Genomic DNA, 15,000 nt, shown 5'->3' with positions numbered 1-15,000 from the left:
CCGAGTCCGTCAGCGTGAGCGCCGAGTTGTCGCGGCTGGAGACCCCCGAGCTGCGGCGGGACTTGACCCCGCCTCGTCCGCTCCACAGCTGGATGGCCCTCTCCGGGGTGAGCGGCCCCTCGGGGTCCGAGTCGGCGTCGGAGCCGGCGCTCAGGGAGTAGCCCCTCTGGAGCAGGCCCAGGTCCGGACAGTAGGGGGCGGCGGCGGGGTGCGGCGGCGGGGTCGGCTCGCACACCCCGAGCTCGGCGAGGGTGAAGTTACCTGCGGAGGGGGAGGGGGGGCGGAGAGAGAAAGCTCATGTCGCACGGATGGAGCAGGACCGCCTGCTTGGCATGCGGGTGGAGGACTGGCGCGCTGCTAGATCGCTGCCAGCGGAGGCAAACACTGGAGTATTTTATCACACACACACGCGCGCGCGGGCACACACGCACACAAACACACACACACACACACGCGGAAACCCACATAATTACACAAATTATAAACCTACATGGGCAGAGACGGAAAAATTGGGTTTTTGCTGATGAAGACAGAGGAGAGAGCGAGGATGACGCAACATGAGTCAGGCACAAACTGCAAAATAGCTGCTGGAAGGGATACGTATCGAAAGGCTGGCTAAGCTGTCCAGCCAAACCCTCCCCCACCCCTAAAATCCTCCGCTCTCTCTCTCTCTCTCCCTCTCTCTCTCTCTCTCCCTCTCTCCCTCTCTCTCTCCCTCTCTCTCTCCTTGCTGCCGTGCATTGGCATTCACGAGGTGTTGATGCCAGATCAAAGAGGCGCTCTCCCCGGGCTCCCGAGACCGAGCTCCTTGTTCACCACCTTGTTAGTGGACCCCTGGCTCCGTCGAAAAATGCACCGCAGCCTGCTGCAGTCACCGGAACACCCCACCCCCCCGCGCGCCCATCCCCCTCAACCCCCCCCCCCCCCCCCACCCACCCACCCACCACCAGCCCCCACTCAGACAAACTGACGCGTCACGTCCAAAATAAATATATAAAATTATCCAAATTAGAGCACATCAAAGGAGATCAATAAACACTGCTGCAGCCCAATTAAATCCAAGCTGAGGAAAAAGCAATTAAGGAAAAAGGCATGCTCAACCAATTTATTCTCTATACTAATTAAAAGAGTATTGTGGATGCAATCGCTCACCATCAGCTGTTGGGGTAAAGGGATTGGGAAGGGGCGGCGGGGAGGGGGGCGAGGGGGGGCCACGGAGGTGGGGAGACACAAACAGTTGTGATTCACTTCATTAGCGGCTTGGGAGGGAGGGAGTGAGGGAAGGAAGGAGGGAAGGGAGGAAGGAGGGGACGGGGACGGGAAGGAGCGGACGTACGATTCATGGCGGCACAGCTGCGTGGCCGGCACAACCGCGACTCATCCAGGGCGCGCGGACGCAATCGGGAAGAGCAGAGGGATTAGGCGGATGAGAAGCGTCCGCCGCCCCCCTCACGAGGCTCACCGCCACTGGAGGGGTTTTCCCACCCCCACCCCGCCCCGCCCCGCCGGAGACCACTCCACGGCGCCGGGTAGGAGAGGGCGAGGGGAGGGAGCGTAGGAGGAGGGGCTTGGGAGCGCCGGGAGGCTCGGCGCTACTCAAGACGGGGCGGGTGCCCCCCACCCGGGCGGGAGCGCGGGTGGGGGCGGCCTCATAACTCACAACACGTGGATGGGGGGGGTTTGGTGACTAGGCTACAGTCTGCTAGCGACGGGACACCAAGCCACGAGAGAAAACAGCAGGACTCAACAACACTTCTCGTACGTCTAGGAATGTTACCGTTCCACGTCTTCTTGGCCTCCTTGGATTTAGCCCCCACTGAGGAGCAGAAAGGGATGACAGAAGGAGCCCGTTTAATCACACACCGCTGCACTCTACTTTTCACCCGACGCTACAGTGAGGATGAACTGGTCGCTAGTCTCTAGTCTCTATTTGATTTGTGCGGTCGTACCTGAGATGAAGTATCGCAGGAAGACGGGTGAGAACTCCAGGAGGCCTGAGAGCAGAGCACACATTGGCTTTAATATCAGCGAGAAGACCTTTTTCGGAAAAACTCATTTTCATTTTTCCTTAGTTTCGGACTACTATTTATGCAAATCAAAATGACAAAGAAAAAAAAAATAATAATAATAATCCAGCCAAACAAACACGGCTCCTCAATATATGCAAAGTATAAGTGTACGCCTCAGTGTGTGTCTGCGTGTGCGCACCGCCGCACCCGCTCCCCCATCTCCCCCTCCCGCCGTCACGTCCCGCCAGTCACCGCTCTATACAATTAACATCCCATAACCAGTGATTACACATCCAGCGCCCAATCACTGCCCCCCCAATCACGGGCAGCGGCGGATGCGGCCCCGTTGTCACGGCGATCCGCGCGCTCTCAAGATGGATCGTCGCCGAGAGGAAAATCCATCTCCGTTATTTCCCCAAATAGAAAGCCGATCGCATGTTAGCTTTGTCATATTATGACAGATTGGGGAGAGCGAAAACGAATGCTGCATATTCTAATCAGACCAGCGGTGGCCGCCGTCTGCACTGCGTTGTCACTGGCATGTTAGTGTGTGTGTGCGTGTGCGTGTGTGTGTGCATGCGCGCGTGTGCGTGTGTGTGCGTGTGTGTGTGTGTGTGTGTGTGTGTGTGCGTGTGTGTGTGTAAAGATAACATGAGGGAAAAGAGGCCCGTTGATTGCAGGTGCCGCCTTGGGATGCACTTCATGGACCCGTGCACAAATACGTGCGTCTGCGATCCCCCCCCCGCACCCGATCAATGCGCTTTGGCACAAGTTTCTCCGTCTCTCTGTCGGTCACGCGCGTGCACCCGGACGCGGGTTTCTCGCGTGCGGCCGGATCGGATTGTGTTTTTCGGATGGAAGCGGCGCGACGCGGCACGCTTGGCTGAGCGTTCTCCACTAATAAAGGCAAGAAACAGAGGGTAAGAGAAGAGCAAGAAGGAGGGAGGGGGGGGGGGGGGGAGAGAGAGAGAGAGAGAGAGAGAGATATGCGGGGGCAAAAAAAGGCGAGGTGATGGACGGGTGGACAAAGGAAAATGCAGAAAGAGAGAGAGGGAGGGAGGGAGAGAGAGAGAGAGAGAGAGAGAGAGAGAGGTGAAAAAGAGAAAGAGAGAAAGGAGGAAGGAGAAAAATATGAAGAGACACTCAAGACACTTAATGCAAGGCCGGTCTGATGGTTTCTCCAGAGAAGTGAACGTATAGGCAATTTACCAGACTCCTTAAAAGTACTTGGGAAAGACCTCTGTTCATTTTGCATTTAAACAGATCGATAAACATTAATGATATGATAATAATTGAAGAATGTTTCATATTTGAAGGCGATTTGGCATTTTGTTTTTCTTTGTTTCACAAGTCGTGAATGTGTCAGGCCCCTTAAGCCGGTCAACGGTGGCCCCAAACAGAACGCAATTGAATACAGGCGCTATGGATTGTGTGACAGGGACAAGGTTGTTTTTTTTTAATTTTCTATTTATTTATTTATTTATTTATTTATTTAAATCAAAGAAACAAAAATATCGACAAAAGAGACAAATCTAAATGAACAGACATCGATCAAAAGATCATCTGGACACTGAACTTTGTAAGACACCCACTTTAACTCGTACCTGCAGCTTTGCATTATGACGCAAAACATAATGTCAACCATTGTTAATAAGATATCCATTCAAGTATGAATCATGCGCGCCCGATGTAGAGGGGGCAAAGCCGGGAGTGACTCACCGTGACTCACCCCGACGGGCCGCTGGATGTTGGGCCGGTGACGAGGCCATCATTTTAATATTATCATCGCATTTACAATAATTTTATCGTTGCTATACCTGCCACAGCGTCGGGCCACTGCTGTGACTCCTCACCTGGCTCTTAGTGCCTCACAGTCTCACATGCGCGCACGCACTAAGCTGCCGCTGACACGCCCCATTGGATCAAAAGCCAGCGGGGCCCGCCCACACCAACCGCTGGATGCTGAAAGGGCATGAGAGTGGCCGTCCGGATCCTCGAAGACGGAAAACTACGGCAGAATATTGCGTTCATTCGGGGGAAAATTTTTATTCAGCCGGTTTTCACCCGATAAACATCACAAATGAACGGCTGATCGCGTCCCCCGCACTGAGGCGATGCTTCATGGACGCTGTTTCAAAGCCGTATTAGGGATTGTCTACAAATTATGTGATTACAATTTTCAAAGTCGAATGGCTCTTTATGTCATATGAATGAAACCACTCTAAGTCTTTAATGCTTCTGAGATGTTTCAAGGCCTTTGCATTTCAAAATAAAACCAGATTTTTATTAAAGTTCTCTTAATTACAAAGTTCAATAGCTTTTTTTTTTGTCCTGGGTGTACTCAAACTAGTCTATATACTGTGCTTGTAATTATAGGATCTAGTCTTTGGCCTTTTGATTTTAAAAGAAAGGTCCTTCAGCTTTTCTTTCCAAATCACAAGGCTGCGCAACATGTAGTTTGCTCTACATATGCAAATTTCTGCCCACCTCATCCAGGCGTGCTGGGGAACAGCACGAAACTCCCAGGCGGAAAATAAGTCCCACTCCGGCCCTGGGAGGCGGGAATTGGGGCTCGGGGGTAATTCGGTTTTGGCCTATCATTAAAGGAGTCATTACGCTGGGAGGCGGGCGTAGCGCGGGCAGCAGGTGTCTGCATTATGCAGCTGATTTCCTCTCCCCACAATGTGCAATTCCACAAAGTAAGTACGGAGCAGGCAGATCCTGTGGGCTTCCACTCATGGAATCATGATTATTATTGAACTTCCAATAATTTACAGTAAGGGGCACCACAGGGCAAAACAATTTTTACCTGTGTCCTGAAGTAACGCTTGAATTGTCAACTGATTGGCTCCCAGGCAGAATTGAAATTATGTGTCGGAAAAACGCAAAGCTCTGCACAGTGGCACCCCCCCGCCCACACACACACACACACACACACACACACACTCAAAATTACTGTTAATTATTATAAAAGCATATTTCTTTATACTCTTGGTCTAACTCAGTTAATCCAAGAACTTCAATTTAAAAAGCTGTAAAAAATGTTCTTGCCGACTTCTGGATATTCCCCCATTTTCATTTGAGCACAATTCAAACGTCACATCCACGGCACTTCAAGCGACCACATTTCTTTTATGTCTTATTTTCTATACATTTTTCAGCAATAAAAAAATATTGTACCATTTTATTAGATCTGGTCATCACTGTGCTTCTCCCTCTGAGCTACGATTCTTCACTAAACTAAACTAAACTTCACTAAACTAAACTAAGAAATATATAAATAATCTAATGAAAATTTGATTATTACCAGATACTTTTTGTGTGCAGTGCATGTGCAGAAATACCCAACCATAATATTTAAATTTATACCCAATACATGCATCCTTAGTGCCACTCACTGACACTTAGATCCATTTATATCCATTTGATTATTATTATCATTATTATTATTATTATTATTATTATGGGTTTTGCTCGGATTTTTATTTTTATTTTTCCTCTGCATTTTCAGGCTAAAAGGCCACGACGACTGTCGAACCCACGGACATGGTTGAGGTCTCGTTAGAACCAGGACGTCTCAGACAGCTAGTGGTTCAAGTTTGGTTTCAGGAATCAGTGAAAAAATAACGACAATTTACCGGCAGCAGCAGAACCCTGGCGCATCACCGATACGCCAACATTCGACATCTTCCGGTCGAGTGATGGAGCGGCCACTTAGACGCCTGAGTTGTCGATCGAAATATTTGCCCCCTGGAGCACCAGAAATCCTATTTTCATTGTCATCACAAGATGAACACAAAACGAAGCGATGAGAAAGAAAAGTCATTTTTATTTAAACGCGCCGTGCATAGTAAGCTGGCGGAATTTAAATGTTGACATTCCTTACTCATCCCCAAGTCGGCCCAAAACATTCCGTGTTCCGTGCGTCCTCCCTCTGGGAAGTTCGCTTGCAGCGCCACAGCAATGGGTTCGAATCGTGTCGGTTTTATTTTAGCACCAAATGTTTAAAAAGTTGATGAAAGGTCTTCTAACTTTTTGAAAAAAGTAATAACACGCAACAAGTGTATCGCTCATCATTGGATCTCGCCGCCATTTGCAGACAGGGCTCCTGCTGTACATTACCCACAATGCAATGTCTTAAAACAACAGGCCCCGTCACTACCAGGGCTGTCCTGGAATTGTTTTTAAAAAGACAGACAAAAATAGAACAGAAATTACAGTTATTTTAAATTACCATGTATAATTTCGATTTATTTTGTTATTTAAGTTGTTTTCCCCCAGATATTGTTAATTAGTTTCAAGATGTATTTTTCTTGAGTTTAGAGAAAGATATTTTAAAGGGAGCAGGGGAAATAAAACTTTAATTTCTTATAGTTATAATGTCTTTTTTCAACTAATGTTCCGTTTAATTGGTTGGGTATTCATGTGCAATTTGTTGGTAAATAATTTATTTAATTTCTTAATTCAGTGGACATAGGCTATTCAATGTTTGGAGTCTATGTTAGCAGTGTACCTATTAAAGCAGAAAGACAAACTGTAGCTTACACGCACACTTCAATATTTGTTTATTTCATATTGTCATCGCCATCTTTAATGTCGCCGACCGTTGTTTTGTAATTTATTTTTATGTTAAGTATCACTTCAGGCATCGTTTGAGCACCGGTACCATTTTAAAAGAATCGGTTTAGCATCGGTACCAGAAAAAAAACGGAACAATACCAAACCCTAGTCGTGACATGCAGACTGCAGGTGCTGATGATGTGTTCCATGGGACTCAGAAAATTGTAACTCGTGTAAGTAGTAATTCTGCGTGTCACCAGGAGTCGGGAAACTATAATTAGTCACAGAGAGTCATCACCGTGTCATTATGTCAGCCGATGCTGCATTCAATGGAAACTCGGAAAATTGTAACTCGTTTTAGTAGTAATGCTGATGCAAAGACGAGTGATAGCACTAACTGATGCTATGTGGGAACTCGATTGGTGTCGAGTTCCCATGGAATGTAACTGGTGTTGAGGCAAAGCGATGGTGTGTTTTATGGGAACTCGAAGAACTGTAATTCGTATTCTGCAGCTATATTTATTATAATTATTATTATTATTATTATTATCATCATTATTATTATATTAATATTATCATGACAAATTCCTGGTAAATGAACTTACTTGGCCCAATAAACAGATTCTGATTCTGAAAGTTAGAGCCTTGAATTGGAAAATAGATTGACAAAGGGGTGAGGATCATCGTACCTGTGCGACGACGTCTAAAAGTGAGAGAATAGATAAAACGGAAGAAAAAAAAAAAAACATGGTTAAAATTGCCTGCTCATTACCTGAGTGCAATAATTACTCTTCGCTCTTTCTCTCACTCACACGCACCTGAGCAAACACCTAACAAAAAGAGGTGGTTACAAATCAGGAGCACCATGTTGATGAGCTAAAATAGCATGGAAAATGACACACACACACACACACACACACACACACACACACACACACACACACACACACACACACACACACACACACACACACACACACACACACACACACACACACACACATTTATCGGAAGTAAGTATGTAAATGAATGCAAGCAACATTCTGAAATGAGATCCCCAACTCTCATCTTATTGGTTTCTCTCCCTGTATCTAAATTCCAGTGACACCCAGCGTTGCAAGCGTCATTATTTCTCATCAGTGGAAATCTTGAGCTATTCAAATAAGAAAGATGTAATCAAGAGATATTTTGTTGATGAGCACAATAACACTCCTGCTAAAAACGACGACCCCGTCTCCCATTTTGAAACGATTCGGCTATCAAAATTACAGAAATTGAAATTTCAAAATGGCCCATAATGACATGGAGCTGTAGTTTTCTGCTCTTCATTTTATTATTAGGGGTTTCGCCTCAAGGGTACACATGCTCTACTGTGCACCTTTTTTCCATATAACCCCTAATAATTTAGCAGTTTTGTAGTGAAATGTCTTTAATACGCATACTTTCTTCACGAGCATTACTCGAAAGCATTGTCAATCGGGGACTGGCCAATTTAGGAATGACTCATAATGAAGATAATCATCCGGAGTTTTACACAATGTATACAATACATGTCTGCTCTCCAACCTGATCCTGAAATTCATCACCATGTACAATTGTGTCATTGAAAGTTTAATGTCAGACCGCAGCTAAAATCTTCAGATATATTAGATGAATATATCCAAAGATTCCTTCTTCACGGTCTTCTTTTCATTTAAACACCTCATACTCTAATTACGACGAAAAATGTGTAATTACAGCCCAGTCTGAATTTCAAGGTACCTCGTGGCCAATGCAAAAAAAGGGACATCGAATCTGTTGCAACGGGTCATTTTGTAACCTCTGTTCCAAGCACGAATGCACACCAACCTCTTCTCGGCGATCTCTATGACGATGACATTCTTTTCATCACGTTCTAGATGAAACGAACCACATACGTCGCTAATCTTCCTCTTCCTTTCATAATTTTCCTTCACTCCTCCTCTCACCGCTGGTAGCATCGAGTGACTGTGCCGGCGCGCGGGGACCCCGCGGTCCTGGGGCATGACCGACATGTCGTGGCGGGATGAAAGTGAAATTGGGTGGTCAACCCCCGGACTCCGGACACAAGGTCCTTGGTAAACTGAAGACCTCGTGCTGATTAGCGCGCACACACACAAGCACACACCCACACACACACACACACACACACACACACACACACACACACACACACACACACACACACACACACACACACACACACACACACACACACACACACACACACACACACACACACACACACACACACACACACACACACACGCCTCCCATGGCAGGTTGCACGTCATTAACACTGCTATTAGCACCACGGCAGCGAGGTTTACACAACTCCTAAATTGAGAGTGTCGTGATTAAACACATCCCACGCACTCGTGTGACATCCCCTCTTTTTGGCCCCTGTCCGAGGCAAGGGAGGCCTGTGGATCTCCTAATGAGTTGGGTGGCGTGGGGTGTGGGGGTTGTACGGCCCCGTGGGGGTCATGCAGGACAATGCTTGATGAGGACCGCAGCATTCAAATGGGAAACTTTAAAAAGATAGGCTATAAATATTTGATATGCCATTGAACAACATCACTAATTTGGGTTTTATCGTGGGTTTGCAGGGGAGGGCCCAACTTTTAGAGTTGCCAAGCTGGCAACCACGCATCAGCTGTTGGTTGCCAAATTTCAATCATTTTATAATTGAGTGATGATGATCCTTTGTAATTATAACCAATATTTCGATATTGGCCTTTTAGCATTTTGATGGTTGCACCACGGTTTTCACTTGTACTTGGTTTTCCTTGGTTGCCAAAGGGGCAACCACACCGCACAAGATGGTTGGCAATGGCCCCCAATCTGGTTGGCCCCAATTGGGCAACCCTTATTGTTGGGCCCTGTACAGTAGGTATGGAGAGATGTAGCGTTGAAACACCCCCCATAGCTGGAAAACAGACCAAAGCTGGAGTGAGAGACTGATGCAAGATTCACTTGGGGACGTACATCTGAGGATGCAGTTAGGAGGATAGGATATGAAGAGCTAAATTCAGTGACCTAGAAACAAAAAGATTGATGAACGAAGTGTACTGAACACTGTGCGCCTTACACAGTGGAGTGAAATGCAACAAAGTGAGATAAAAAAAAAAGAACTTGGGCAACTACTATTCATAAAAGAAATACATTAGCAGTCACAAAATGACATCCCGATGAAAAAAAAGCTTATAGTAAAAAAACAAGGCTCTACGAGCAGCAGCAGAGCGGGAGCGGAGGAGAGCAGGACCAGACGGAGCAACTGGTCCAACAGACTCTGGTATCAGATGGAGGGTGGAGGCTGTGTTTACTGCTGCCATTCCAAATATGATGACACGTGACCGAGTCACTCTTATCCAAGTGACACGTAAGTCTCAAGTCATTTGGTCCAAGTCTCAAGCAAGTCCCAAGTTCTTTTTCCTCGGTCAAGTTGAGTCACAGGTTATGTCAAGTCAAGTCGAGTCCTGAGTTAAAGCAAGTCACGTCACTTTCTTTCCCAAGATACTGCAGCTCTTTATGAAGAGAAAAGACAAGGTGTTAGTACCTGTTATTAATGATATTATTGGCAAATCTATCCAACCAGTTCAAAAAGTATGACAATGAATTAAATTTGTATTATAATTATTGATAACCAGTGACATAAATGTCACCAAACGAAAAAACAAATCACTTCACAAAAGCTTATTTATTTCTTAATTTAATCTAATTCCTTTTTCCGTGATGATCTGATCTGATCACACTGTGTGTGTGTGTGTGTGTGTGTGTAAGCAGTGGGAGGGCGAGGAGCGCTCCTCGTGGTAAAAAAATAAAAACTTCCGGTAGCGAGGAGCTTGATTGACGGGGCAGTCGTCCAATCAGGACAAGGCCCAGTGTGCACTCGCATATCGGGCAACGTTTGGTCGACGCTTGTAATGTGAACATTGACAACTCTGACGCTATTTTATTAATTTATTTAATATCTGGGTTCTGATATATGTGATATATCTGCGATGTGACGAGATATATCGTAAGACTTAAAATTCTACCGTCTGTATGTATTTTTTTTATACTGTTTCTATCTCAACTAGGCGGCCGAACCGCACCACGTCAACATGTGACATCTTTCGGAGACTCACGGACCAATCACGGCACACGGAGCTTAACAAGGAGGACAAAGAGAAAAACGCCGTTCCTTGTTTACGCCAACTCTCTTCACTCGTGTTCGATAAGGGAAAATCTCAAACTGCACAACGGCACCATTCATGGATCACTACAACATTTGGCCGTCTGCTACCGAGCCGCGACAACATAAGGTGAGGAGGACCGGCGAGCCCCAAACAGAGAACCTTCCTGTTTGCCGACTGCGTCTCGAGGCTTCGGCGAAACGAAGAGCGAACACAAGCAAGTCGCTTGGAGTCATCGCGTCTCGAGTCAAGTCACGAGCCTTTAACTTCAAAGTCCAAATCGAGTCTCGAGTTATTAATTCTCATTTGAATTCGTTTTTTCATTTTCACGTCGTCAAAACAGGGACTCAGTTTGCGCCCCCTCTTCAGGAGGCGGGAGAAATTTCAACGCCAAAAAAGGAAAAAGAGCTTCGCAAATTGCGCGAACGTTCGCGATTTTGACGGAACCGAACCGGCCCGCGCTGTCCCTTATCGACGGGGTGCGCCGCAAACGACAAGCAGACTGAACTTCCAGGCAGACGCCGCTGTTTGATAAATTAAAACCATATTTCCGGCCTAAGCCCGTTGAGCCCATAACAAGACATGAAAGACGGGAGGAAATCGAAATCCAATTCCCAGCTTTTTCAAAGACACGTGCAGGTGAGTGCACAACACCACAACTTGTCACGCTCGTCATAAATTCCTCCGGAGCCTATGAATGAGCGCAGCAGATTGAAATACAATATGCATTTAATACCCATCCGCGTATTCCCAATTGGCTCATTAATATCGGGATAGGGGCGTTAGCGCCCGTCAGCGGAAACGCGCCCGCCACGCAGCGGTGCGTGGGCGCGCGGCGTCTGGTTAAAGAGTTTAGGGATTACCGAGGCGGGATGTCTATGTGACGCTTACATGGCAATTACATACAGCGCTGGAAAGCAGATGGCGGCGGCGGCGAGGAGGACGCCGCGCTCTGAATGAACACACGCTCCGTGCCGCGTCATTGTAGTCGCTCCCGCTCTTCCCTTTACTGTCCTTTTCATCCCCGTCCCTCCTTTATTGCCGCGCCCCCTGCCGTGTTTCCGGAACCCATCTGCCCCCCCCCCGCCCCGACCCCCAAATCCCCTCCCTCCGAATCGACAGCCTCATTCTTTACCTCCGTCCTCATCTCCTTCATCTTAATCCCGACGTGATGGAAGTTAATTTAAACCCGCGGCGGCGTTTGGACCCCGTTCCAATCGGAATGCGAATCTGCATCTGACAAAAGCGAGACACAAACACAGAAATAGATGTGGACGTACGCGCGCGAGGACGTGTGTACAGGCGTCGTACATCGGCATAAAGAGCAAAAACAACAAGGGGAGAACGTAACAAACGCACACACACACACACACACACACACACACACACGCACGCACGCCCGCGCACACACAAACACATGCGGGCTGGGGAGCATGTTTAATTAAAGCCCAGGAAGCGAGCGTCTTAGCTGGGAAGGATAAAAAAAAGAAAAGAAAAAAAAAAAAAGAAAAATCACACTTGATAACTGTGACATTTACAATCTGCCTCATTTATCAAAAGCTGCCAAAGCAGAGTCAAAAAGGGTCATAACATAAATTAACCAAACTCACACAAGACCCACATCAAATTGTCTGAGGGAAGTGCTGATGTCAGCAGGCCTTTCGCCCGGGCGTCTGCGACGTGTCTCATCGGCCGGGCGACGGCGGTGCGCACGCACGTCGGGGGAGGGGCGCGCACGTGGATGTTTGCGCTAAATAGTATTAAGTGGCTGCCGTATAATGTTGTAGAGTTTTACCCCCAGGGCAGCGGCTTCGCATAGAGCTGCACTTAGTGCCACTCACACAACTTAGTCCCAACACAACCATTAATCTCTGCGCACACACCCAGATAAGGGCAGAGACAAGGCCACGCACACACACACACACACACACACACATACAATACACAGGCACGCACACACAGAAACAAACAAACATACCACCCAGCACACACAAGTAGACCCATGCACACACTTAGCACCCATTCACACACACACACACACACACACACACACACACACACACACACACACACACACACACACACACACACACACACACACACACACACACACACACACACACACAGTATTTCCTCCGTCTTCCGCTCGGAAAGGGGACGAACACGTATCGAAGGAGATCTGCAGCGAGTCCCCTGCCCCGTCGCCGTGGCTACAGGATGCGTCTCTGATTCCGTAGCCAGCAGCGTGAAGAGTCACAGTCCTTTATTTTTAATATAATGCAGCTGCTTTGTTCTCGGTTGGATCATCAACAGTGAAGCTTTCTTGTGATACAGTCGATCACACAGACACGCACAGGAGGAACCGCGCCGCAGACGCGGCCAACACGTGTAACACGCGCGTTTGACCACGAACAGGACAGAAAAATTGTAATTGTTCGATCGTTGTTTTATGTATCTATATATGTATCTATATATCTATATCTATATATATCTATATATATATAGATATATATATATATATAGATATAGATTTCACTATTTTTTGTCCAATGTATGATCCATGGCAATAAAGCGGGAAGCGGTGCGGTGAGACAGGAGGGTGGGGGAGTCGGGGGGGTGCTGCCAGGACGTACGAGAGATGTGACAGGAGAACGAAAGAGGACATAAAGTGAATGAGGGGAAAGTGAGAGGAAAACGTAGAGAGAAATACAGAGGAGGGAAGTGGACAGAGAGAGCGAGAAAGAGGTAAATCATGTCAAGTGTTGTCCGAGCAGGCACCAAGCGGGTGTTGGGGGGGGGGGGGGGGGGGGGACGGCACGGGGGTTGGGGGAGATCAGGGGATCAGCTTCCAGAGCTCCGAGACGCCCCCAGTGGCCGCGATGAAACCCGCTGTCTGACGGAGGGATTGCAGAGAAGACACACTGCAGGGAATACTGAACGGTGGGGAGGGAGAGAGGGAGCGGGGGAGGGAGAGAGGGAGGGAGAGAGAGCGGGAGAGAGAGAGGGAGAGAGAGGGGGAGAGAGAGGCAGGGAGAGGGGGAGGGAGAGAGAGAGGGAGGGAGAGGGGGAGAGAGAGAGGGAGCGAGAGGGGGAGTGAGAGGGAGGGAGAGGGGGCGGGGGAGAGAGAGGGAGACGGAGGGGGAGAGAGAGGGGGAGAGAGAGAGGGAGAGAGCGTGCGAGGGAGAGAGAGAGGGAGAGAGAGGGGGAGTGAGAGGGAGGGAGAGGGGGCGGGGGAGAGGGAGGGAGACGGAGGGGGAGAGAGAGGGAGGGAGACAGGGAGGGAGACGGAAAGGGAGATAGAGAGAGAGAGAGAGAGAGGGAGCAAGAGTGGTCGAGCAAGGAGAACATTTTCATGCGTCCAGTTTGGCAAAATGACTCCGTAGGCAACCTAACTTTTGATCACCTGTGCCAATACAACAGTTTAATCATTCAGTTTTACTGTTCGGTCATTGTTTTAATATTTTAATGTTATTATTCACTCATAATATTTTTTTTTAAATGTCATCCTTTATCAAATGTTCCCTTTCATATTGTATTTACATCACAGTTGTTGGTGGTGGGATCCGCCCTTCCCACCAATGCCAAAAAATAAAATATGTACATATGTGAAAATAAATAAAAATCAAAATTAAAATTAAATATGTATAGGGATATACTGTATATGGAGAGCGGTGAACAGAGCTTTGGCAAAGAGAAAAAGAGAAGGATAGAAAATGAAATGAGAGGGTGAGAGACTGAGCGAGCGGGAGGGCTATACGCTGGTGCTAGATTGTGAAGTTAAAAAAAAATCGAAATAAATAAAATAAAACAAAAACAGGGAGAAAACAAATTAAAGCCATTCATGTCATTTGTGGAAGTTATACATTATTATTATTATTATTATTTTTTTTTTTTTTTCCCGGACACCGTGTGTGAATTTTAATTATTGCAATCAGCAGCGGTATTTTGTCATCGCCGTATCGCTCGCTCATTAAAATGCAGCATAGTAGAGTCGTAGAAACCAAAAACTAAAGCCAGATTGGTAGCAAACAGATTTTTAATGCTAAAAACGTCCTTGACATTATCCCGCGCGTGCAGCATATTTCTAAGCCACGGCGGCCTCAGACTAAAACATTCACACATTTGCGTCGAAAATAATCGGTCGGCGGAAATAAAGGCGCCGGAGAGACAACGTTGAAATGCTAATATCGAAACTACTCACCGCTTCTCGGTGCCGATGTTGTTTTACGCCGTGA

General features: G+C 47.2%; 1 protein-coding gene across 1 annotated transcript in view; it reads right to left on the bottom strand.

Annotated features, from left to right (window-relative positions):
• Positions 1-15,000, bottom strand: part of tenm2a (teneurin transmembrane protein 2a) — a gene marked incomplete at both ends in the record, with an annotated part of 167,439 nt that overhangs the window by 147,089 nt on the left and 5,350 nt on the right. Inside the window, 2 exons of the mRNA XM_080008600.1 lie at positions 1-261; positions 1,950-1,994. The exon at positions 1-261 is cut by the window's left edge and continues 30 nt beyond it. Of these exons, the coding sequence (XP_079864726.1) occupies positions 1-261; positions 1,950-1,994 (306 nt within the window). The remainder of the gene's footprint in view (positions 262-1,949; positions 1,995-15,000) is intronic.

The sequence above is a fragment of the Zeus faber genome (assembly GCF_960531495.2).
Source record: "Zeus faber genome assembly, chromosome: 10".
Classification (NCBI taxonomy): Eukaryota; Metazoa; Chordata; class Actinopteri; order Zeiformes; family Zeidae; genus Zeus; species Zeus faber.
This window is presented reverse-complemented; position numbering and strand designations above follow the sequence as displayed.